The sequence below is a fragment of the Fringilla coelebs genome, assembly GCF_963513975.1.
Source record: "Fringilla coelebs genome assembly, chromosome: Z".
Classification (NCBI taxonomy): Eukaryota; Metazoa; Chordata; class Aves; order Passeriformes; family Fringillidae; genus Fringilla; species Fringilla coelebs.
In genome coordinates this window covers 52,734,119-52,758,676 of record NC_140031.1, presented here as the reverse complement: position 1 = coordinate 52,758,676, position 24,558 = coordinate 52,734,119, and the positions used below count along the sequence as shown (strand labels likewise).

Genomic DNA, 24,558 nt, shown 5'->3' with positions numbered 1-24,558 from the left:
AGTCTGTTCTTCTGGTTCTGCGCAATGATTGATTAGCATCCCTCCACTCTTACTTTGTAACAGTACTAGCAATCAATGAAAGCAATTATGGTTATAATAGAGTACACAGAGAAACACAAGATTTGATGACCCTTTAAAACTTCAATTATCCCAGTAGCTAAATAATATTGCTAAAACACTCCATCTATATTAATGATTTATAGTGCTGGCCAGTCCTACTGTGCTTAACCACTTGCTGCACTAATTAGACAAGGTTACCTCGAGTTTCTGGCTTTTCACACGTTTTTGGGTAACAGAACATTGCCCTCACAGGTTTTTGGTGGGTAACAACCAGTAGCATTGTGCCTGTCACTGTGTTTTTATCAGAACATTATTTCAATTTTTAGCCATTAAGAATACCATGAAAGCATTATTGATATTTCAATTCCACACAACACAAGCATCATTTCTGGACAAGAAACAGATTTTCCACTATCATTTAATTGTTAAGAAGTGGTTGCACAGAAGGCAGCACTGAAATCTGTGTTCAGATGAAAGACCTGTGTCTACATATATGGTGGATTTTACCACATGGATCTCAAAAGTTTAAGCAATGTATTTGATGTTTTCCATACATCATGAAGCCTGTGAGAAGCACATAGCAGAGGCACTTAATTTCATGCAGACAATAGATCTGTGCCCAAAATAACTAAAACTTTGGCTTCATTTGCTTATGCTCCTTCTCTCCAGCTCCCTCCCCATGTCTTGAATGCTCAGACAAGTTCCCAGATTGCCAAACAGATGAATCAGAATGGGTTTTACTGGCAGCCTCAAGATTGCAATCTGAGATTATCAGGACTCTTTATATATATTTGAATACCACTGCAAGCATAAAAGAATGAATTGGCAGTTTCAACATGCAGGGTACACACAAAGTTAGTGTATTGATTAATTCCAATCTACACAGCAATGCCTGTTAATCAAATCAGAATTTCAATTGTATACATTAGTATATTCCGTCATGACCACCAAAAAAGGCATAAAAGTAGATTGTTTAAAGGTGCATTGCTGCTTGCAATTAAAGAGTGATAATACAGCAGTTTTGATGAGCAAACTAAGCCTTATATACAGCACTGAGTTTACTAATTACTGATAACATCCATGCCCATCTTTTTATCAGCTGAGTTTCACTAAATGGTAATTGCAGAACTGTCACCTGAGAAGTTTAGAACTGATAGTTCTCAAAGTGGTTTGTAGTGCCATGATGACTTCAGTTACTTGACACAACATTTGCCTCGCTCCAAAATAACCCTTAAAATTCACTTAAATGCTAAAACTGCAGGTAAGAAGTATTAGTATAAAATGTGAGAAGTACTGTCTGCCCAAGGTCTTCTCTGGTAACAGAACAAAGGGGCCAAGAATCCCTGAGTGGTTTGAAGACTAAATTTTCTTCAGTCCATTATCAGCCCTGTGCAAATTTACTAGAACTTACAGTATTTTGTTGTCTGCTTTTAGTTGCCCTTCATACAAAAACTCTAAGTAAATCAAATTAGTGACTACACCATCAATGTGCAGAGTGGTTCTTTTAGGAATTACTTAAAAATAAGTGAAAATAACATAATGTAGCATGCCTTTTGGTTGCCTCTGTCAATCACTTAGCAACAGAGTGACAGAGTGCTCCATAAAATAGACATGTTAAACCTCTTGGAGTAGAGAGCATGGAAAAGATGTTTAGAGACAAACTCTTTTCACGATGGCTAAATTTGTATGTAAAGCAGGCTTTGCACCTATCACCTAGAAATGCTTCAAAATCCAGGACCCCACTGTGGCTTTCATTTTTGGTCTCTTCTGAGGGGGAAAGAGCAAACTGTGTGGGAGTACTGTTAGCTTGGTATGGGTTAAATGTCTCCATTTTCATCTACTTAAAATAGTATTTTATCAGCCCCCAAAACCAATGTTTTATGCAATTTTTATACTAGCTACAAAATCTCAGAAACCATGAAAGCTTCTGACAGACTTATGAAATTCTGAGAAGGCACTTAACAAAAATTACTGTCTAACTGGGTGTAGCAATACATTTACTACTGGAGTTTAGACCTGAAATATAAATAAATTGCATTACAATCATGTGAGTCTAAAGCTGTTACAGGAGAACTGTTACATGAAGAGCTATGAAGATACATAACAGCCTCTGGTGTCCAAACCACTGTGAAAAAAAATTTCCTTAAGTCTTCACCTTCACTAGAAAGATTCCCTGTGTGCTGCAGACTCTCAGTCTACCTTAGTAAGACTGTCTACTATGGTAACAGAAAGTGCCATAAATACATGAAAATTCCTTCACTAATTGTAGTCCTGCTAGGAAATAGCAAGAGGCCCTCACATGATCTCACACCACCAAGCAGGGATTTGATTAACTGAGCGCTTGTCCTCTGATGAGTGGTTTCAGCAGCTCTTTTTGGAATACTGGAAAATTAAATGAAAGCATGCCATTCTGACTGTAAATTGGTACCACCTTACAAAATAAGGTATTTTGATAATAAACAACACTGGCCTCAGATTCTGACAATGAAAACTACTGAAATTGCAGGCTCATTTAGAGGCCTGGAATTAATCAACTCAAAGTAGCAAATGGCACGCAGATACATATATATTTGTTGAAAACAGAACAAAATCTCACACTAACCTTGAAAATAAAATGTTTTATTTTCCTCCAGATATGAGCAAGATCAGTTACCAGAAGAATTTTGTAAAGTGAAACTGGACCTTAGTCAGTTTTGACCATTGGCAGCCTCAGAGATAGATTATTTCTGTGCATTCACTTAAGCCATCTGAATCAGTGATGTGCATCGCAGACCACACAGGGAACAATTCTCCACTTTTTAAAGCTTTCTTTTTTAATTCAGAAAAAGAAAAATGACAAGCGGTATTGTTCCGTTTCCTCCTTCTTTTCTACGTTTACAGTTTTACTTGTTGTCCTTGGTCACACACGTAAAAACAGACTGAAAAAATAATCAGAAATTCATTTGAAATATCTTTTGAGCTAGGAAAGTTGTATTTTTCCTGATACAGTCCTCAGGTGGACTCATTTTATCTTCATGAAAAAAGAAACACCTAAAAACCCACATGTATTACATTCAGTCAGAAACTCTGCTACCTTTTATCATCATTTCTTAACCGGATTACAAGGCTCTCAGCACCAGAGCTATTATAAGCTCAGATAAGGTTACAGCAGATAACCATTGCATTTCCCATTGTTCATGAAAATCAGGCTGAGATTCACGCAGCAGAAGGCTGAACTGTGCAGAGCACAGACCAGCTCTGGGCAGAAGAGAAGCAGACGCTGGGGAGCTGGGAACAGAAAGGTCAGGCAGCTCCAAGAGCGGTCAGGCAGCTTCACAAGCCTCATGGTCTTCATCTCAATGGAGAGACTATGAGTGAAGACAAGCACACACAGAGCACTGTAAGAGGAAAAATACTTGTGTACTGCTTTGAAATCTAACCTAGGCACATTGATTGAAAGAGACAGCAATTCAATTTCTATTTTCTATGTGTACTTGCTGTCCTAATAATTTTGGAAACACTAGCTAGACTGTAGACTCTTCAATTCTAGTATGAGATGAGTATGGTTATTTTCTTTTTCTTTGTAAATGTGCAGGAACAGGAGACTATTTGGTTAGAGAATGCAATGAAACCTCAACAACTCACTACAATTATTTTTTTAGCATTTACAGTAACATATCCTTTTTTGTGTGGGCTGCAGTTAGAAACACAAACTGAGATAGGAACACAAACTTATGTTTACTTATTCCCTTTCTTTTACTTAGTTCACGGTAGCGCTTGAATCATAACTGTAAGACTTTTACAGCAGCTTCACTTGTTGTGACATTGAGTGAAATCCAGATGAAATCTAGGTTAACACTGGGCTCTTCTTTCCCATTCCAAATCCAAATCTTCACGAACTACTGACTGCTATGTTAACCTATGTTCATACTTCTTCTGACATGCCTTCACAAGACAACCGGCAAAATGCAAGAAGAGCACAGGCAGGAAAAGGGAAAGAGGAAGAACTGGTTAAAAAGAAATTACTAATTCCATACACCAATTTGCTGATATTTTTTAAAAACTATTTTATGACTGTATGAGATTATATGCTTCTGTAATTATAAATTCAGAAAAATTTGATCTTAAGCTAAATGATATATTTATTCAAATGTGGGTATTCTCAATTGTTCTTTCAACTTATGTGATTTTTGATTCCAGTAGAAAAAAGGCACTTGACATCATCTGGGCAAATGTAGCATAGGGAAATATAAGGAAATTAGTATTCTAAAATGGGTCTTGGAAAAATGCACACACCATTACACCATATAATTCAGACAATTTTGCATATTATTGTACCTTGCTTGATTCTATCTTTGAGACACAGTGACCTTTCAATATGTGATTAAAGCTAGCAGACAATGGGAATTTTGATAGTATTTACTGAGAGACACAAACATGCACATCTCAGAGCTCAGCCTGCCCACACATCTAAGATTCTATCATGCCAGTGCAGTGAACTGATTTTTAGACAAATGAAACATTTGAATTGTAGGTAGTATTGAAGGTAGTATTGAAGTCATACTAATGAAAACACATTCATAGTCAACCTTATTTTTCCTAATTGACTTCATATCTGCTGATGTCTAGTGCTTTTTAGGTCAGTCTGCTGAAGAAACAGCTGATGGCCTAAAGGACAAAATTTCTTACTGCAGGTGAATTGTGGAGAACTCATGCTCAAACAAGTAGGAAGGTATCTGCATCAACTGAAGTAGAATTTAAAAATCCATAGCAGGAATGTGGAGATATTAATATTTCCTTTTCTCCTGGCTTAAGCAAGATCTTTGTTCATGCTAGGAGGCTGTGTTATGTGAAAACAAAGTCATCACCCTCTGAATGCTACTCTGCCGCCAGGCGTTGTGGAAGGAAAGAGAAGACATAACTTCAGCAACATTAATATACCCATGTTGGGGTATATTGCATTATATTAGAGTCTTTTCTTTTAAAAAAAATTATACTGAACTATTTTAAAATGCCTGTTTATTCAACTTAGAATACTTTATTTATTATATCACTGAATCTTTCAGTTTCATAAAGCTTTTTAATTTTACAAAGTAACTGCTGACTGATAAAGAACCTTTTACAGGGAATGCTGCCCAATGAACTAGCATACAAATAACCATTAGGAGTGAGCTCCTCTAACGGGGGGTGGGAACAAGCCTTAGAGGAGACAACATCCAGGTTCCTCTGCCTGAAGTTGCCTGAAGTTCAAGTATACCACTCTCTCACACCTCTGCTCCTCTCCACTTTTACTCATTTTAACATTCTCTGAATATGAATGCACTTGTCAACTTTTAAAGAGCTGTTAACTGTAATTATTGATGGTAGCTGGAAGGTGTATTGAACTCCTCTGAAACAAACTAATAAGAACAATTCCACTGACTAGAAAGCATAAACCTTCCCCATCTGTTATTACTGCTCTCCTCCTTTAACTGGAAAACCCATAAATGACTGAAGAGGACACATGTCAATGGAATCACAATTTACTTTTTGGAGGATTGCAAGCCAGCAGGAAGACTGTAATGAGTGTAAAAGAAGGGAAAAGAGAAATAAAATTATACTATGCCATGTGTAGGAGTTACTCAGTTATTCTAGAAAGACGAACAACTGAATTTTTATGTCAGTGTCATGAAACCCAATGTCCAGACTTTACGTTCACATCCAGGCATCACTTTTTTCACACTATTAATCAAAACACTGTAAGGCACATACAGCAATTCAGGACAGACAATCTTCTACTCTACATTAAAGAGATTATACGCATTGCTAAGAGTCTTACTGCTAAAATGCTTGCAAAAGCCTCCTCATTTCCGACTAAATTTTGCAGTCTCACTGAAGAGTTATCTGAGCTGCTTGGTAAACAAGTGTGGTTTTGCAATCCAAGGCACTCATTGCTGACAAAGAAAGAATACTCAAAGAAGCAGCTACCCTGAAAGAAAAGGATGTTTTGCTGTTGCACATCTTTAGGACCTGGCACTACAGAGGTATCTTTGCAGAGGTATGACAAGAAAGGTCTTCAAAACCACACCTGACAAAAGAGACATGGAAAGGTGTGAATACACAATACCCTGAAGCAGGAAGGCTGTTCTAGATGAAAGCAGCTGACAATCAGCCATGCTTGAACCCACCACCTTCCAAACTGGCCAACATTTCTGTCCATGGATTTTCATAAAAATACTGAGTTTACTAGTTGTTCTTGAGAATACTACTCCTAAAAGCCAGTAACCATAAACAGAAGGTTTCCAAGTATTAGGAAGAAAACAAAAGCCAAAACTTTCAAACTACATCATGCATATAGTCAACACAGCAAACTGATCTTATCTGCAGATCAAATTACTAACTAGCATCAGCTAACTAGAACATTCTTAGGGTAGAACATTGAACTAGAAATCAAATCAACATGCCAAAATAATCAACAGCGGCTATTGAGGCCATAAAACAGATGAAATAAATAAACACCTGAGTTATACTCCTAAAAAAGAGTCTATCACAATCCTGAGAGGCGTGCTCAGGTAGCCTGGGGATGGGAAGCGGAAGGAAGAACAGGACTTTCTGTTCTACTCAAGGTTAACATCTACGATCAGTTCGCTATGTGGGAGAAAGCTAAAGCCAGAGTAGATTTTCTGTCCAGCTGAAACTATGCAGGGTAGAAATTACAAGAGCAGCTATAAATCTTTCATCCTCAACCAACACATACCAGGACATTTAGTAAAATTATGTTCTTTAGTAATCTCCACCTGTTAAATTGCAACAGATTTCACTATTACCAATTTCTCCCATCTGAATATTTTGCTTCTCACTTACATAGAGGAAAGAAAAAAACGTTTTCTAACACTCTGTTCATTCATTGTGAAGCAATACTTTCAGATTTCAGACTATTCATGGGGTCGAGGAGAGAAAAAAAACAGAACATCTGTTGAGAATTATCAAGACCATATAACTTACAACAAATACGATATTCTTATATGGATGTATTGGTAATTGCTTTCCTAGTCTCACAGTTAGTTACTCACAGTTCCTTTTTCTTTAAGACACATAGTTTTATGGCAGTACATATAGATTTATAGGCAGGAAATATGTATATAAAAAAATGGGGGTTTTGGTGTACTAGGTTCATGCATAAAATTACAAAGCTGAAATCAATCTCTCTTTCTCATACAATTTCTTCAGAGAAACTAATAGAAGATCCCTTTACCTATTTGACACAAACTTGCTTGATAAATAGAAGCTGGGCAGTACAGGCAATTATTAAGTCATATTATATATGAAAATGACTGCTATGAAAAAAGTAAATGGTTAAGTGGTAAAAGGACATTTCTTCCATAATTTCTACTTGATGGCCTCTTTAAGATGGCAAACTTCTTATTTGTTCTGTTCCCCATCTATTCATGACGGGAATTACATGAGATACTTGTTGACATGTTTCATGTTTCTCCACCTGAACCAAAGCATGGTTGATAGTACAGCTGTGAAGAAATAAATTTGTTGAGAATATGACTTAGTATTAGAATATGTACAATTTATTCTCAAACTGTCAAGCTCATCTGCAGCCCCACAAGGTTCTTTAATGGCTATAGCCTGCTCATAAAGTCAGAGAATGAAAGTACCTTCCAGTTTTGGAATAAAAAACGACCCAAAGAATTTAAAATTTCATCTTCTATAAGATCCTCTGATCAAGAACAAAAGCCTCAGATGGCCTGAATTCTTCCATCTCCACAAAGTAACAACACAGAACACGTCTGAAGGTGAAAAAATGCATGTAAAATGTTGGTCACTTTGATGAAATCAAATTTCCAGGTGTTCATGTGACAATCACTGATTAAGAGAATACTTTCTTGAGGAATACATACGGCTAGAGACACTTATTCAGTTCTGGCCATAAGTTCAAAACGAGGAATTCACTTTCATCTTTCCCCACTGCCATGATGCCAGCCCTCATGAGAATGAATTTACATGAAGAACAGTTTAGCCATAGTGATGGACTTTGGTGCAGTGTTAATGCCTCTCACATGAAAAAGCTTCCCCTAGGCAATAAATGTTAACCACTTTGTGATTTATAAGAGTAGCATATGAAAGTGGCTAATCAATATGGGTTCCAAAGTTCCAAGAGGTTTTTTCTGGTGTAGGAAAAAACCCCACATAATGACACAATGTAAATAAATGGAATTTACTTCCATCTTCCAGTTATTTTGATACAATCATGACAGCTTGAGACAAAAAACATTAGTTTAAATAATAAACCAGATAGACTCATAGAAGCTAAGTCTAAGGAAAGTTAAATGAAGACTAACAGACACATAAAAGGAGATATTAATGAAGTCTATTGGTTTAATTTTCTTCAGAATTAACATAGAAATATATGCTTCTTTGTAAGAACTAAATATATTTTATTTAGATAAAGATGTACAATCAGAAAAGTATGATTCTCTACCATTGCTGAGAAATTAAAAGGGAGCAATAAGAAGAGTTATTGTCATTTTGTAACTTCTGTCTACAGCAATTAAATCAGCTTGTGTATTAGCAGTATAATGAATCAGTACATTGATGTTAACTAGCCTGCAAATCATTGGTTCTGAACTAATTGAGTTTCAATCTTCTACAGTTCTTCACTGCTGTGGTAGATGATCAAGCAGTTCAGAGTTTGGCATAGTCTTTCAGGATCATTTCCAGTTTCTGGCTCAGCATGATATTCCCCTTCACTTTTAGTTTACCAGAAAAGAATGCCTAAAAAAACAGAAGAGGGGGGGAAAACATGTATTCAGCTGTTTACTCACAAATCACAGAATCACTAGAACAAAAAAAGAAGCCAAAGAATGGCTGTTTAGCACACATGAGAAAGTCTTCAGTGCACAATGTTTAATGGTAATTAGTTATTAAGGAAATCTGTTCAATTCTAATACCATCCAGAACCAGATTTTTTTATCCATAGTGCAGACAAGGCCAACTCTGGCACTCATGGGAAAAAATTAAATAAAATAAATACAAAGTAACTTCAGTGGCCTCTGTTCCCTTCCACATATAGCACAGAGCATTCCTCCAACTGTAAGACAAATGCCTTCACCGAATCTGATGGAAAAACTTCTGCAGAGCACAAAAAATAAAGTTCCCAGCATCATCGCCTCACATTACAAATATACATATATCATTATAAGACATGAAAAAATGGAATGAAAAGGCTATATAATGAAAATTAAAGACCTAATGAAAATGTAAGCTAGACACTCAAATTTGTAACAAATACAAACATAAACTTGCACAATGTATTACACATATATGCCAAAGAAATGCAATGGCTTTATACATAGCAAATTACAACAAACAGGAAGTAAGTAAGATTTTGCTGCATTTGCAAAGTCATAAATCAATCATTATTTTCACTTCAATGCTGGTATATTACCTTTTTTATTCTCCCTACTTCAAAGACCTGTATAGCCTGTTTCAAGCTAGTTCCTATTTTTTAAAAACTAGTTTTGTTTCACAATGGCTTTACAGTTTGAAAGCCCTTTGAAAGTTCCTTAAATGCTCTTTTGCATAGTTCCATTAGCCTGAAATACATTCAAATAAAGAATAGAGAGAACCAGCAGAAAAGAATTTAATACATGCTTTGAGCTTCTTTAGATGGAAAACTTCACAGAAACTCAAAGAAAACACTAATGCCTAAACATAGATGATGTTCCTGAATTACAATCACTGTTCTTTAGCATTCTGTGATTACACATCAACATCTTGTTTGTTTATGCTTTATGCCTGCCGTATACAGAGAGTCACAAAGGATTTTACTCGTGGTATATAAGACTTATAAAAAACATTCACCGTGATCATTAGTCTCCAATTTACAATCAAAGTCTCCAACAACTTCTGCTGGAGATCAAAGAAAAGGAACTGTTTGATATATGATGAGTTTAATTAAAGTTTTCATTTGCTCAAGCTTTAATCTGTAAGCTGACATATTAAATTTGTGACAGTTTAAATTACTTTTACACAAGGCATTTTTATTAGTAAAATTAGTCATTTTAAGGAGTTGATTACTCCAAGAAGCTAAAAGTGCAGACACAGATTACAGACGTTCCTTGAATCTTTATTTCCCTGAAAAATTTAGGTTTAGGTAAATTTTGACCATCTACATGCATGCATTGCCTTGACATTTCTCTGTGCTGCACTACTAGCAATAAATCAGACCACTGCAACAAACATCAACTTCCTGCAACATGACAATTAAAACCTGAATGATCAAACTGACAAACCTGGCTAATTGTACACTGTGAAGTACCAGGAAGCAAACAAAGTCCTAACTTTGCACTGCCAGGCTTTATGTCACAGGATCACACTATTCTCTAAGTTGGAAGGGACCCAGAAAGATAATCTAGTCAAACTCTAAAGTGAATGGCCTGTACAGGTATTGAATCCACAACCTTGGTGTTATCAGGGCCCTGCTTTAGCCCGTTTGTGGTTATCTGGGTCTTAAGATAATAAAGATGGCATAAACGCCCCCTCACACTTTCTGGCTAATTCAGTATAAGATACTGATGTGCTTGTACCCCATCTGACTCTGGTCTCTACTGTCAAAACATCCCAGGGTTTAGGATTTCAGAATGCAATCAGTCATGAACCACAGCTTGATGCAAGGCAAGTAATACGTCTACATACAAGAGAGTACGTCTGTGACATCCCAGCTTTACCTTTTGGGGGTTGATCTTTTGTTGTACCACATCCATGAAATCCTCATCCGAGAGAGTGAAGGTAGTGTCAGCAGAATTTCTGGCAGGTCCTTGATACACTGCTCCAGAGCCATTCTTTAAGTCAATTGCTGAGAAGCAAAAGCAAAGACAGTTTAATTTCAAAACAAAGATAAAATTTTCAGGCTTAAGAACAGTACTTTCCTTACCTATTATTATAAAGCATCGAGTCTAAACTATCAGCTATAGCAACTTAGAAAATAAATGAAGTATAATTCTTTTTCATCAATGAAAGAAAATAAAAAATTATTCCTGTACTGAAGGGGAGGGTGTCTACAGCAAGGACTTCAAAATTCTTGCAGCGATGTAAAATAGAAAATAGATGTAAAATAGAAAATAGATGTAAAATCTATTTTCGAATGCCACTGAAGATGCACAAGGTATTAATTAGTGCACTTACTGCAAAAATGTTGAATTTAATAATAAAGATCTAAAGTTCAAAACCAGACTTAGTTGTAGTCTGACAAGGCAAATGTAGTGGTGTTCAAACACACTGCCCATTTTCCCTGGTCTGTCCCCCAGGCAACACAATATAGCCTACTCTGCTTCACACAAGGAGTGTTTAAAACCTTGCCAATTATCTGTCTTTCTCTCCTGGAAAGACAAAAATTCCTCCAAGTGTCAGTAGCTTCAGAGTGTTCTTTTCCCATGCCAAATGACCTGCCAAAATAATCTACTACAAAGCTAACACTATCAGGTATTGTGTCATTTTTTTTGAAGAGTATTTTGACAGGATGTGCCCTGCTGAGTCATTCTCAGATTTTTGTGAATTCCTGTCTTTCCTTTACACCTTTGCCTCTCGATCCATCACGCCCCTATCCCACACATTATTCATGTGGATATTCCAGTAACAACATGGCATCTCTAATCACAGAATCATGGATGACAGTTGGTAGCTCTTCATGTACAAATTTTAAGGCCCTTACCTTAAAATGGAGCTTTATTTCTGCATAAGCTATCTTATGTGCCACCATTTTCCAAATAATTTTTTGACAGGGTAAGGGGAACTATAGAGACTGGGAGTAGCTTCAGTGTACTTCATTTTCTGAAATCTGCTTTAAGCAATATTTATCCAGTTAGAACAGAACTAAAAAGGGACTTAAGTATACAACATTGCTCAGTGAGAAGTGACATACTGGATTACTATTTTCCAGTTGATTTTAAGGTAAATTATAAATCCTGGAACAAATTTAATGCACATCACCAACTTCAAGCAATATGGGAAGAAATTTAAAAAGGTTACTGAGCACCAGATGAATTACCTGTACATTTGTGTTTGTGGGAAGGGGCTCTGTAACAACATCCCTTTGGCCCAAAACAGCTACTATATGACCTAACATACCTGAGCCTTTAACATTGTGCCTGCATAACCTACAGGAGCAGAGTATTATTAGGAAAACAAAAATAAAAAAAATCATCTATTGAATTATTAAATGCAAGGCACACACACTAACTAAAGTCTGAGAGTGGATACCAGCTTACAGACTAAGTTAACCAGGCCTAACTGTCCAAGTGCTTTTAAAATACACCTCTACCCAAATGCTACTAATGTTAAGCACCATACTAGTGTGGCCAAACCGCTCCCTTTGAGACAAACAGCAAGGTCAGCAAGCACTACTGATTAATTCACAAGACACAGACATGGTGTCTAGGATGCCTGCAGTTCCTAACCAACTGTTTAGAATTACTTCTGGAGTTTAGAAATACCTTTTTGTACTTCACTCTGCTGGCATTAATTTTTTTCCCTGTCCCTACCATTCCTACACTGCTCCAGAAGGGACCCAGATACTGAAAATCTGACAGACCATCTTCCCAAAACACAACTTCTCCTTCTTCACTAAGTACCGTCTGACAAGATATTTTGATATACTTTATTCCATCAGTCTCACCAGTGTCAGGTTTAGATGACAAAAACAATTAAATAGGTGTAATGACTCAGAAAAGTTCTCACAACCTTCAAGTATTATTCTGAATATAGTACATAATTAACAGTTGTTACATTGTTGTACATTAAGATATTACTTAACATTATTACAGTCCTTGTTCTCCTTCTCTACTTCCTAGCCAAATCCCATGACCATATTTTACCATCAATATCTACAATTAACACTAACCTCTCAAAGCACAACCACACCTTTAGATTGCATAATCATGGCACCCATAACCAAGGTATATCTTTTATGTTTACAAAATCACAGAATTATTAAGGTTGGAAAAGACCCACCACCTCAACAATCAGATCACAGCACTAAATGTCACATACAGCAGTTTCTTGAACACTTCAGGGATGATGACTCCACCCTCTCTGTGAAGAAATTTATCCTGATGTTCAACATGAACTTCCCATGCTGCAGTTTGCGGGTATTTCTTCTAGTCCTGTTGCTGGTTGACCTGTCCCAGAAGCAGCAGGAGAAGCCAACCCCCACCTGGCTACAGCCTCCTTCCAGGCAGTTGTAGAGAGCAGCAAGGTCTCCCCCGAGCCTCCTTTTCTCCAGGCTAAGCACTCCCAGCTCCCTCAGCTGATTCTCACAGGACTTGTGCTCCAGACCCTTCCCCAGCTCCACTGCTCTTCTCTGGACTCGCTTCACCACCTCAAAGTCTTTCTTGTGAGGGGCCCAAAACTGGACACAGGACTCGAGGTGTGACCTCACCAGTGCCAGGTACAGGGGGACAGTCACTGCCCTGGTCCTGCTGGCCACACTATTGCTAATACAGGCCAGGATGCCACTGGCCCTCTTGGCTACCTGCGCACACATTGGCTCATGTTCAGCCAGCTGTCATCTAAAACCTCAGATATTTTTCCACTGGGCAGCTTGCAGCTTTCCAGCCACTCTGCCCAGCCTGTGGCACTGCCTGGGGTTGTTGTGACCCAGCGGACCTGGCACTTGACCTTTCTGAATCTCATCCAATGGGCCTTGGCCCATTGATCCAACCTGCCCAGATCCCTCGGCAGAGCTTTCCTACCTTCCAGCAGATCAACACTTGCACCCAAACTGGTGTCCTGCAAAAGGACTGAGGGGACACAGAATCCACTCATCCAGACCAACAACAAAGATATTAGACAGGACTGGTCCCAGTACTGAGCCCTGGGGAGCACTGCTTGTGACTGGGTCCACCACTCCCCAGGCCCAGCCATATAGCCAGTTTTTTACCCAGCAAAGATTATGACTGTCCAAGCTGTGGACTGCCACCTTTCCCAGGAGAATCCTGTGGGAGACAGTGCCAAAGGCTTTGCTGAGGTGAGTCACCTGGTCATAAAAGGAGACCAGGTTGGTCAGGCAGGACCTGCCTTTTCTACACCTGTGCTGGCTTTGATCCTGGCCCCTTGATTCCCAGATGTGCTGAGTGATCGCAATCAAGACGGTCTGCTCCATTACCTTGCTGGGTACCAAGCTCAAGCTGATCACCTCAAATCCTTAACTGCACCTCAAGTTAATCCCTACTAGTTACTAGAAATTCTAAGTAAAAAAAAAAGCTAGGGAAAAAAAAAAAGGAAAAAAGAAAAAAAGGACCAATCTAGGGGTACATTCTTTCCCCAAAAATGTCACAAAGGTTATTTCGACCTCCTCAAGATTCTTTCTAAATAACATTAAGATTTTTGATAAGGAAGAAAAAAAATGAAAAAAAAAAAAAAACCTATGCAGCCACAAAAGCAAAGCACTCTGACAGCAAAACTGTCTTTTCTACAAAAACATGGAGAACAAACAATAGAATTATTGTTCATTCTCCATGTTCCTTGATCCATCCCATTTTGTAGGCTTCATCATAAATGAGTTGATGCCCCTAATGCAAGTAGGTAAAAAGGGAAGGTGACACTGTGGAAAAAGAGTGATCCAAAATATATCAGATATTAGTTTTTAGAGAAGGAAAGTAACTCCCCACCTTATAAAGAATGAAAAACTACCACAAAAACTTGCTCATTTCATTTTTTTGCAGGGCAAAAAAAACAAACTGAAGGATTAGAAACATACACAACCCACTTTCTTCCCTCCTGACCTACACCTAGGCTAGAATACTGAAAAGACAATTGAGACTAAAATAGAGCACTAGCTCATGGATAAAGAAACTAGCAAAGAAAGAAATAAGCTGAATGCCAGAACAGGTTCCAAGCATCAGAGCAGAGAAATCCTAGCTTTCCAAAGACCAGAGAGAGTGCCCTCTTGTTTGCCCTCTAGAATACATTCTATTACGTATCTATCAGAAAAGTAGAATCAAGAAGTTCAAGTGAATTAAATGCTAGTTTTCCTTCAAATTTTTGCTCTTTTACTTTGATACGTAGGTCTTATATTACAATGATTAAAAATCTATTAATTATCATCAAAAAGATGCTGTTGTCAGAGATCAAATAAAAACAGAACAAAATTCACATATATAGGAGTCAAAACACTAGATAAAACAGCAGATATTGACATTTTATAGCAGGTTGCGAAAAACCTAAAAACCTAGTATTTGGGGTAAGAATTTTATTTTGACTGTGAAGAGTGCCTTACCCTTTCTAGGAGAAAAATATTAAGTCAGACTTTTTTTAGTTCGGTTTGGGTTTTATTCTGCTTTACAGTGGATAAGTAAGTGCAATACAAGACAACTGCTAACCAAATAAAGCATTACCCACTCTTCATTGCTTGAAGTCATACTGCATGATAAATTATTGAGCAGTTTCACATTAATTTATCAGCTGTTCACAACCAACTACAGGTAACAACTTCTCCCCAGTTCTCATAACAAAGTTTTATTCTTCTGAGAACTGGAAAGGAACAGAAACATCTCCTGCCTTCAGCACTAACTTCAGTAACATGAAGAAAAGCAACAGATGGGCAAGCTCTTCTGAGTACTGTTCTGGAGTGCCATTAACTACCAGCCAACAGAGCTCAACAGCACTACCTTTTCTCTATGGAAAGCAAAGTTGAAATGAAACCTTAACTCTAAAAATAAATTTAAAAAATTAATATTTTATAATGCCCCCCAAAAAAAGGCTTGGTTGTATAGTAATACATATGCAGGAGAAAGCAAAGCATGCTTTAGGTAGCAAAGCAAACTGGAAAAGGCTGGGGTGGGTTATCAATTAAGGTTTTCATTAAAAAGTGAAGGCAGTTTCAGTACCACTACACTTATTTCTGAGGTATTGATACTTGCTTTATCTCTTTTAAAAGGATTTTCAGCATCCTCTTGAATTAGAACAGCTTGTTTTTATACAGAAATACCACTAATTAAAGCCAGTTGTCAGAGATTACAGTTTAACATTGTATACACAGCAGATGAGCTGCCCAAAATTTCATATCCTGAGTGCACAGTCAATTGCTCTACACCTCTTCATGGCTTCACACCATCCACAGAGAACTGCACAGAGGGAAAGGCCACTGCTGGTTCAACAGACTAGTGTTATAATACTAGTGCCTCCATAAAGATGTCTCCCTGTACCAACAAAAGACACATTCAATTCACAAATTTCACTTGACTTCTAAAAATCCTGGTTTACTGCAGAAAGTAGAGATCAGAATGTCACAGTTGCAGTTGGAACATTAGAAATTAATGTAAATATAGTAAAATAAAAGAACTTTTTGTTTCTTTAAAGTTTCAAAAATATCAGATTGATTGCACACACGAGAACAAATTTCACAGAATTAGACAATCATCAAGGTTGGAAAAGATCTCTGAGAACACAGAGTTCAAGTTTTAACTGATCAATACCTTGACAACTAGACCATGGCACTGAGTGCCACACTCAGTTATTTCTTGAGCACCTCAGGGGTAGTGACCCCAGCACCTCCCTGAACAGCCCATTCTTTCCATAAATAAATTCTTCCTGATGTCCAACATCAGCACCCCATGACCGAGGTTCATGTTTGCTGGTCCTGTAATTTCTTACCTGGGAGAAGAGACTGACCCTCACTTGGCTACAACCTCTTTGCAGGCAGTTGTAGAGAGTGATAAGGTCCCCACTGAGCTGCCTTTTCTCCCGGCTAAGCACCTCCAGCTCCCTCAGCTGTTCCTCACAGAACTTGTGCTCCAGACCCTTCCCCAGCTCCACTGCCCCTCTCTGAACATGCTCCAGCACCTTTCCTGACCTGAGGGGCCCAGAAATGGACACAGCACTTGTGCTGTGGGTGCTGCCTTCTCTTATCTGCTTCCTTCCCAGATCTGAAGAGGCTGAAGGACACTAGCAGAAGATGCTGGAGCTACAACCATTGAGTACTTAGCAATGGGCTGCAGGGCCCAGATTGTTTTCAGAGCTGTCAACTGCTGCACTTTTCACAAAAGCATAAAGCTGTGTAAAAGTGACAAGTCAAAAAATTAAAACACAAGACAGAATATATATCCAATTAAATAAGAGAAAGGTAGCCCAAAAGAACCAGAAACAATGTTTGTAAAGGCCTAGGAGGCCCTTACAAAGATAGATAAAAAGATAGATTGCTAATTAATTAACATCAAGTTACAGCTTAAAACAAAACAAAAAACTCAGCTAAAATAATACTCCTCCCCATACACAAGTTGTTTCAGTGATAACTTGTCAGGAATTTTGACAATACACTGAAATATTATGTAATATTTAGCTACGTGAACCAAATTGTGAATTGATTTTAGTGTCTATTTTCCTTTTTGCTTTCTTGTAGCTATGTACATTATGGGATTGACCCTCCAAAATGGCAATTTTACTTAGAAAAGAGAGAAAAAGAATTCAGAATTTAATCTAGCAGCAAAACATTTACAAAAAGGATTTAAAATTCTTGTACACAGAAGATCAACTAATAGCCACCAGGTTGAATTTAAATGTACAGTAAAGAAGTGCAATTCTTCTAACTGAGTTGAGTAATGTTAAAATCTGAAGCACCTTTGAAAATCAGAAAAATAGTGGCACTGAAATAAATTAAGCTATAGCAAAAGGAACACCGTACTGTCATCTTCAGTTTTTAAAATGAAAAATCAATTTGACAAAGACTAAAATTTCTAAATGTGTACAGAAGCTTACCTTACATTAACAACTCAAAAAGTCAAGCATTCAAATGAGAAAATGACATTGTCAATGTTATACATTCCAAACTGGCTGTCATTGCTCATCTGCATTACAAAAGTCTTGCTGATGACCATACAGAGATCTTGTAAAGAGCACATAAAGTCAGAAATCCTTTAGATTATTGAGAATATCCTAACTGCAAGAAAGCTGTCTTCCTTGGAATGTAAACTCACAAACTACCATCTTCTTCTGCACTTACCATGGAAAATGAATTTTACTAGCATCTGGTAGAAGAGACACTTGAATACTGAATAATAATGCAACATATGCAAACGTGCAAAAATAATTAAGTTGGCAACTACGTATAAAACTCAAGTACTTCCCTCTGGAAGGTCTTTTGCTTTATGTTTTTTGGGTATATACTTTTTAATGGCAGGAAAGTGTTTTCAAATATTCCCCAAATAAAAATTTCATCCTGCAGATACATATATAGCTTGCCATTAAAAATGTGCCATTGGAGTTAAACAGACATCAACAATAGTAGGCTCTTTTTTCATGTAGGGACAAGCAGTGAAGGTTGACACTACAGTTGTCGTAATTCCTAAAATTCTGCTAGTGAGTTTTCTTAACTATTTTTATATTGACAATATGAAATTTTAATATTTAGATTTTCTGTAGCAGTCTAACTATTTTAGTACTAACCAACTCCTGTTTTCTTCATCCAAAAAGTACTTGAAATTTCAGGCACACAAAAATATTCAGAAAACAAACAAATACAGAAATAGGATGACACAGAAAGTTCTTTTAAAAAAAAGTGATATACAAAGGAAGCACTAGCATACCAATACTCCCAAAAAGGAAAAGTAAACAACATTTTCTAGAGACACCCTGCTGGGTCACCTAGATATTTACCTGCAGCCTTCCATATTTACTACACCACAGAGACTACAGTAATACATAAGGAACTGACCACACTGTAAAAATTTTCACAGTAACTTTTCCAAGCTTCTGGAAAAGTTTCATTCCAGCTCTTAATAGCAGTCAGCAGCGGGAATGTTTAATATATTAGATTAGCTCCTCCAGCCTCCATCCCACAGGGATCTTCAAGTTTTTTTCTAAATGCATATAATAGTACAGAAAATTTTCAATGCAACAGAAGCAGAGGGAACAAGAAAAACAGAAGCTATGTCTATTTAATTCTTTTTAGCTAGAGACATATGAACAGGAAGAAAGCAGTACCTTCTTCCTATTGCTTCAGTAGGAGAAGCAGGAGAGGACAAAAGGCTGACTATGGATTTATTCGAAGCAGGAGGACTCTCTTGATCTAAATACAATAGCAAAAGCATTCAGCTGTTTCCCCTCTAATAAATGTGATCTCAGGAGGCAAGTAAGGACACTGCTCAGGCCTAAATCTCTTAATGTGCTTGTTCTGCATTCAGCAATTTGCAGTTTCAGAACTTCCTGAGTGAGAAATTTTATTCATGCCTTGAAACACCCCTCAGCAGATTTCTCCTCCATTGACTTGTCCCTCTGTTCTCTGGACATACATAATATTGAACTTAGGCGATCAATAAAGCAATTCCAAAGTTAAAGCCAATGATCAATGAACCTGAAATAGTTTTCTAGTTGTCATTATAAACATGCCATCACTTGTATCAAATTTAGTTACACATGAAACAATAGATGGGACTGATGTGGAAGTACAGAGTGACTGCTCAACAAACACAAGTTTCCACTTCAAGTATTCAGGAGTTTAACCAATGCACTTCTAATTATCACCTAAAAACATAAGCAAGAACACAAGTAAAACTTCATAAGCCTTCTCTCGAAGTTCTAACCATGTCCATAAATTAAATTACTTCATGCAAAAATGGAAAACTGCAGACAACAGAAATGCTTAAGAGCAGTAATGAATTTCAAGACAGAACGTCTGAGTTGGATTATTCAGTATTTCCCTTGTCTCATTTTGATGTATAGACAATCAGCTTGCATAATCCCAACAGGTATATTCATAATATTTATTAACTTCTATCCAAATGGAAATCACTCTTTATCCCTCAAAAACTGCTTAAAAAGTAAGGCAAGTAGAACACAACTATCCTGATCAATCTCTATATAATATTGTTCCTGAAACTTAACAGTCTTGCTACTCAGAATCTCTACTGGTCAACACTAGGAAAGGATTAAGTGAAATTATAGGCTTCTAAATTGCTCAACAATAGTTTAAAAAAAGTCACAGTGTACAGAATAAAACCTAATGGTGGATCTGATCTGACCTACTGTAAATATCCCCTCTCAGCCTGTCAAAGGGCAGCCCCTTCACCTGCATTGTCCCCAAAACTCTTTTGACTACATCCAACCACTAGGACCAAACAAAAAGAAGCTTAAGCAACAGGCAACAGAAGATTAAACACAAGCAGCAAAAAGAAACAGGTTCCTGGATAGCTCATAGAATCATAGGATGGCCTGAGCTGGAATGAACCCTAAAGATAATGTAGTTCTAACCCCCTGTTGGGGGGCAGGGACATTTTTCACTAGACTAAGGTGCTCCAAGTCCCATCCAGACTTTCATTTCCCCACAAAAAGGCCTGGAAGGTACAACCTCACTAAGCTTTTTCTCTTTGGAAAATCTTTACACTCCATCAATAAAGCAGTAGACATGTAAGCTAAAAAAACAAAACAAAAAAAAAATTCCAAAGATAAAAAAAATCTAACCAATTAATAAAAGAAGATTTTCAAATATATATCTTTAGAAAGAGAGCAAAGGAGAATTTAAGAAGAAAATGTTTTTGAGGAAGTAGTTTTCTCTCATCAGACCACTTCACATAATTCTACTATTCATTTAATCAGGAAAAAGTTCTGCTGTGAGCCATTGCTATTACAGGCTTTAGTTTCTCATCATCAATCACTCCCATGCTTAAACTATGGGAAATCATGATTATGCCTCCAATAACCTTGATCTCAGAAAGTTTAAATGGAAACAAATTGGGCTACGTTTTCACTGAAGTGACAAGAACAATGCAGTAGAAATAATTACTTATTTGTTTTACATCAGTTAGCATGTACATCACCAGCAGACTAATTACTGTAACACTCCTACTAGGCTAATTTAGCGTACTTTCCTAAGTGCAGTGGCAATCCAATCTGGAAAATGTAAACAGAAACGCACTGAAGTTCTAAAGGATGATATAACCTATGCCTACATCTATATAGGCAAGTTACAAAAGTATGTTCCTTGAAAGATTACTACCTGCAAAGTTTATCTGACCTCCGTGTCAGTTGTGCACCCAGAATGCATTCAGACCTGTAGGTCCCACTGCATATTCATCTACAATGCTATGCTTAGTTCCAAGCTATCAGTTTAATTAGAATGATTACAATTAATCCCACTTCATAGCAAAAATGCATTGGGGTATCACATAAACACTACAACTTACTCCACTGCATTGCTGTTTTTCCATCTTTAGTGATGTCCCACTGGAATACGGCGTTTACTTTCTTTACCAATTCATTTCCCATCTCTTTTACACGACGACCAATTTCTTCAAACACAAGGTTACTCTGCAGCCCTTCAGCCTTAAAAAAAAAAAAAGTATGAAGAATTTAAAATTGAAGCTTTGTAAAAAGGTACTGAATATGTCACTTTCCAGCATGCAATGCTTCAACTGTCTACATCAGAATTATTAAATGCAACTGAGATTTTTTTTCTACCACAAAATAATCACCTCTAGCCACCATCAGCACTAAAGAGTACATTCAAGTAGAAAAGGTTTCATTTCAAATTTTCATTTAAAATTTTTTAAAATCTTATTTTCATAGTTTTTGTCATTTATCATTACAATTTGAGAAATGTTTCTTAATAAGTGCGCTAAAAGTTTCTAAATTGCCCTTTTTTTCCTTTGGATGACAACCACTGCCACTTTTTCTACAGTGAATGCTATGTTAGTTTTCAGAACAAAAAAAAAAGTTTTTACCAGTTTATTACTTTGACATAAAAGATGTTCAAAACATCTGCACTATGAATACAGTCAAAACTCCGGTGCAGACAAAATCTAACAGTGGGATCAGCTACATTTACATTTCCAACTTTTCCAAGCACATTATTTTGCAAGCCTTTTACTGTCTTTCTTTTAACAAATATTTTTTGGATAAAAGGCTTCACTTTAGGGAAGCTACTTCAGTGACATTTTGTGTCTAACTGGAACTGGAGCAAAGGAAGTCTCAGACCTTTAGTTATTCACTGTACCTACATGTACAGCAGAACATAAGACTCCTCAGGTTGCTATTTTGTCACCTCTTTGGTTAAGCCTAACATTTTCCATTATATTAAAGGGTTCTCAATGGCCTTTAAATCTGCCAATCTTCACTAAGCAGACTGGTTTCCCTGGTGGGTGTCTGACCCTGTCAGCAAATTTCTGCCAAAGCACCTTAATTTCTCAGAGTAAGCTTAAAGAACACCTGTTCTGCCAAGTTAAAAAAAAAAAGGATAAAAAAAGAAAATCTGAGCAGTTTTAAAAAGTTCTGATGTTTGAACTTCATTCAACAATTCAGAATGTCTCAGAAGATTAAACACAAGCAGCAAAAAGAAACAGGTTCCTGGATAGCTCATAGAATCATAGGATGGCCTGAGCTGGAATGAACCCTAAAGATAATGTTGGGGGGCAGGGAGATTTTTCACTAGACCAAGGTGATCCAAGCCCCATCCACCCTGGCCTTCAACACTTCCAGGGATGAGGCAGCCACAGCCTGCTAGTTTCTCTGGGAAACCTGTTCCAGTGTCTCACCAACCTCACAGTAAAGAATTTCGTTTTAAGATCTAATTGAAACCTAGCCTCTTTTAGTTTGAATCTATGCCCTCTTATCCTGTCTTGTGAAAAGCTCCTCTTTGTCTCCCTTTAGGTAATAAGAGGCCACAACTAGGTCACCCTGAAGCTTTCTCTTTTCCCGTCTGAACAAACCAAATTTTCTTAGCCTTTTCTCATGGGAAGAGTGCTCAATTCCCCTAATTTCCTTGATGTCCTTCCTCTGGACTTGCTCCAACAGGTCAATGCCCCTCCTGTGCTGGGGAGCTCAGAGCTGAATCCCCTTCCTCGACCAGCTGGCCACACTGCTCTGGATGCGGCCCAAGTTTCACCCAATATTCCCCATTCTGTGATCAAAAGCTTTACATGAATGTCACTATCTCAGTATTTCATAAACTTCAAAGCATTAAAATTTCATTGTTTGCATGCAGGAATCAATAAGGGAAAAAGATAACAGTTTATTAAGGCATTGCCTTAATAATAAATTTAACAAATAGGCATTGCTTTAAGTGACTTTTAGACTACATTAGGGTCATCCTCACTATTGCATGTACATTTCTGTGCTTTGTGGCAAGTACAGTACCCAAGGCTTAAGGCATGCATACATGCAGGGGATTTTTTTAAATATACACAGTATAAAGAGCATACTGTATGCTAGGCCTAACCACCTGTACAAACAGCTCTCAAAGTCTTATTTCAAAATGATTCAATGATGAAACTTCTTTTCTGTGAGTATGTTATCTCATTTTCACTTATACTAATGCCTTCTTGCCCCTCTCCCTGTGTCCCTGAAAAAATTGAGAGGTCACACACTTTTGCATCCTACACAGAGTTTGATCTTCAACATCTACAAAATAAGAAAAGCATTGTTCTACAGTTACACATCCAAATTACATGAAATAATTTCTATTTTGAGCTCTGCAAGCGCTCAAAACATGGCCCTCACTGGCACATGCCCTTCCTTGTTTTGTAACATACAGCACAATGCTTATCCTGAGAGTTCAATTAGCATCAAGCACATCAAACATCAGCATCCAGTGTAAGCAACTGGAATTTTCCTCTCAAACAGATCAATTAACATCTGCATCTTAAACAACGTACAGGTTAGTGTCTCTGAATTCATAACTCCTCTGAATACTGCAAATAAGATTGGTAAGAGATCGAAGTATTTTTCCTGTCTTTTTCACCAAAATAAAGCCTAAGTGTGCTTCTCTGCAAGTTAAGACTTCCATTGCTTCCACCTACCATCCGAGACTCTCGAGCAGAAGGCTTTTCCAAGGCTGGTACTATATCCACATAGCCCCCTGCAATGGCAACTTCTCCAGTCTCCTTGATCTGTAGTGGGGGAAAAATACATGAAAGAGATTATTTATTTGCAGAAAGTCACAAAAGAAGGGCATCTAAGGAGTATTCCTGCTATTTAAAATCAGAGATGCAAGAGAAAACATAAAAGTTACAGAGTGAAAAAAAACACCTCATAAACATGCTGTAGTCTTGAGGCAAATTGTTATGTTTTCCAAACAACTCTTCAAGAAAAGAATTTTCATCTGGAAAAATTGTACCAAAATATCTTGCTGGTGTTCTGTTCACGAAACAGTTGAAAAAACCTTATTTACCTCCAGTGTTACATGCTGCTGTCAATATTTCTTCATAAATAGTTCTTAGAAAGACATTGTTCTAAAATATTTTTCCTTGAGGTAGATATTCAGTTATCAAGAGTCCATTTAGACAATTTTACTATCTCCACATGCCTTATACTTCAACTTGCACTAGAAACAGCTTTTTAAGGATTGCAAACAAGAAAGATTTCAAAAATAATGATGGAAAATACCTGAATTCCCTCCGGTTTAATTTTTTGAAATAGTTATTTCAGAAAAGAAAATAGGTTTCAATCTGGTATTTTCTCTTTGAGGGATGTGACAAACCCTACTGACTTATGGCAGCTAACAGAAGATTAGGAAATTGATTCACTGATAATGCATACAGAGAA

General features: G+C 37.3%; 1 protein-coding gene across 1 annotated transcript in view; it reads right to left on the bottom strand.

Annotated features, from left to right (window-relative positions):
* Nucleotides 1-8,383: 8,383 nt before the first annotated feature.
* HSD17B4 (hydroxysteroid 17-beta dehydrogenase 4) overlaps nucleotides 8,384-24,558 on the bottom strand; it is a 63,396-nt gene continuing 47,221 nt past the window's right edge. Inside the window, exons 21-24 of the mRNA XM_084225098.1 lie at nucleotides 23,814-23,903; nucleotides 21,204-21,342; nucleotides 10,758-10,885; nucleotides 8,384-8,802 (exon numbers count right to left, since the gene is read on the bottom strand). Coding sequence (XP_084081224.1) covers nucleotides 8,713-8,802; nucleotides 10,758-10,885; nucleotides 21,204-21,342; nucleotides 23,814-23,903 — 447 coding nt within the window. The 3' untranslated portion in view covers nucleotides 8,384-8,712. The remainder of the gene's footprint in view (nucleotides 8,803-10,757; nucleotides 10,886-21,203; nucleotides 21,343-23,813; nucleotides 23,904-24,558) is intronic.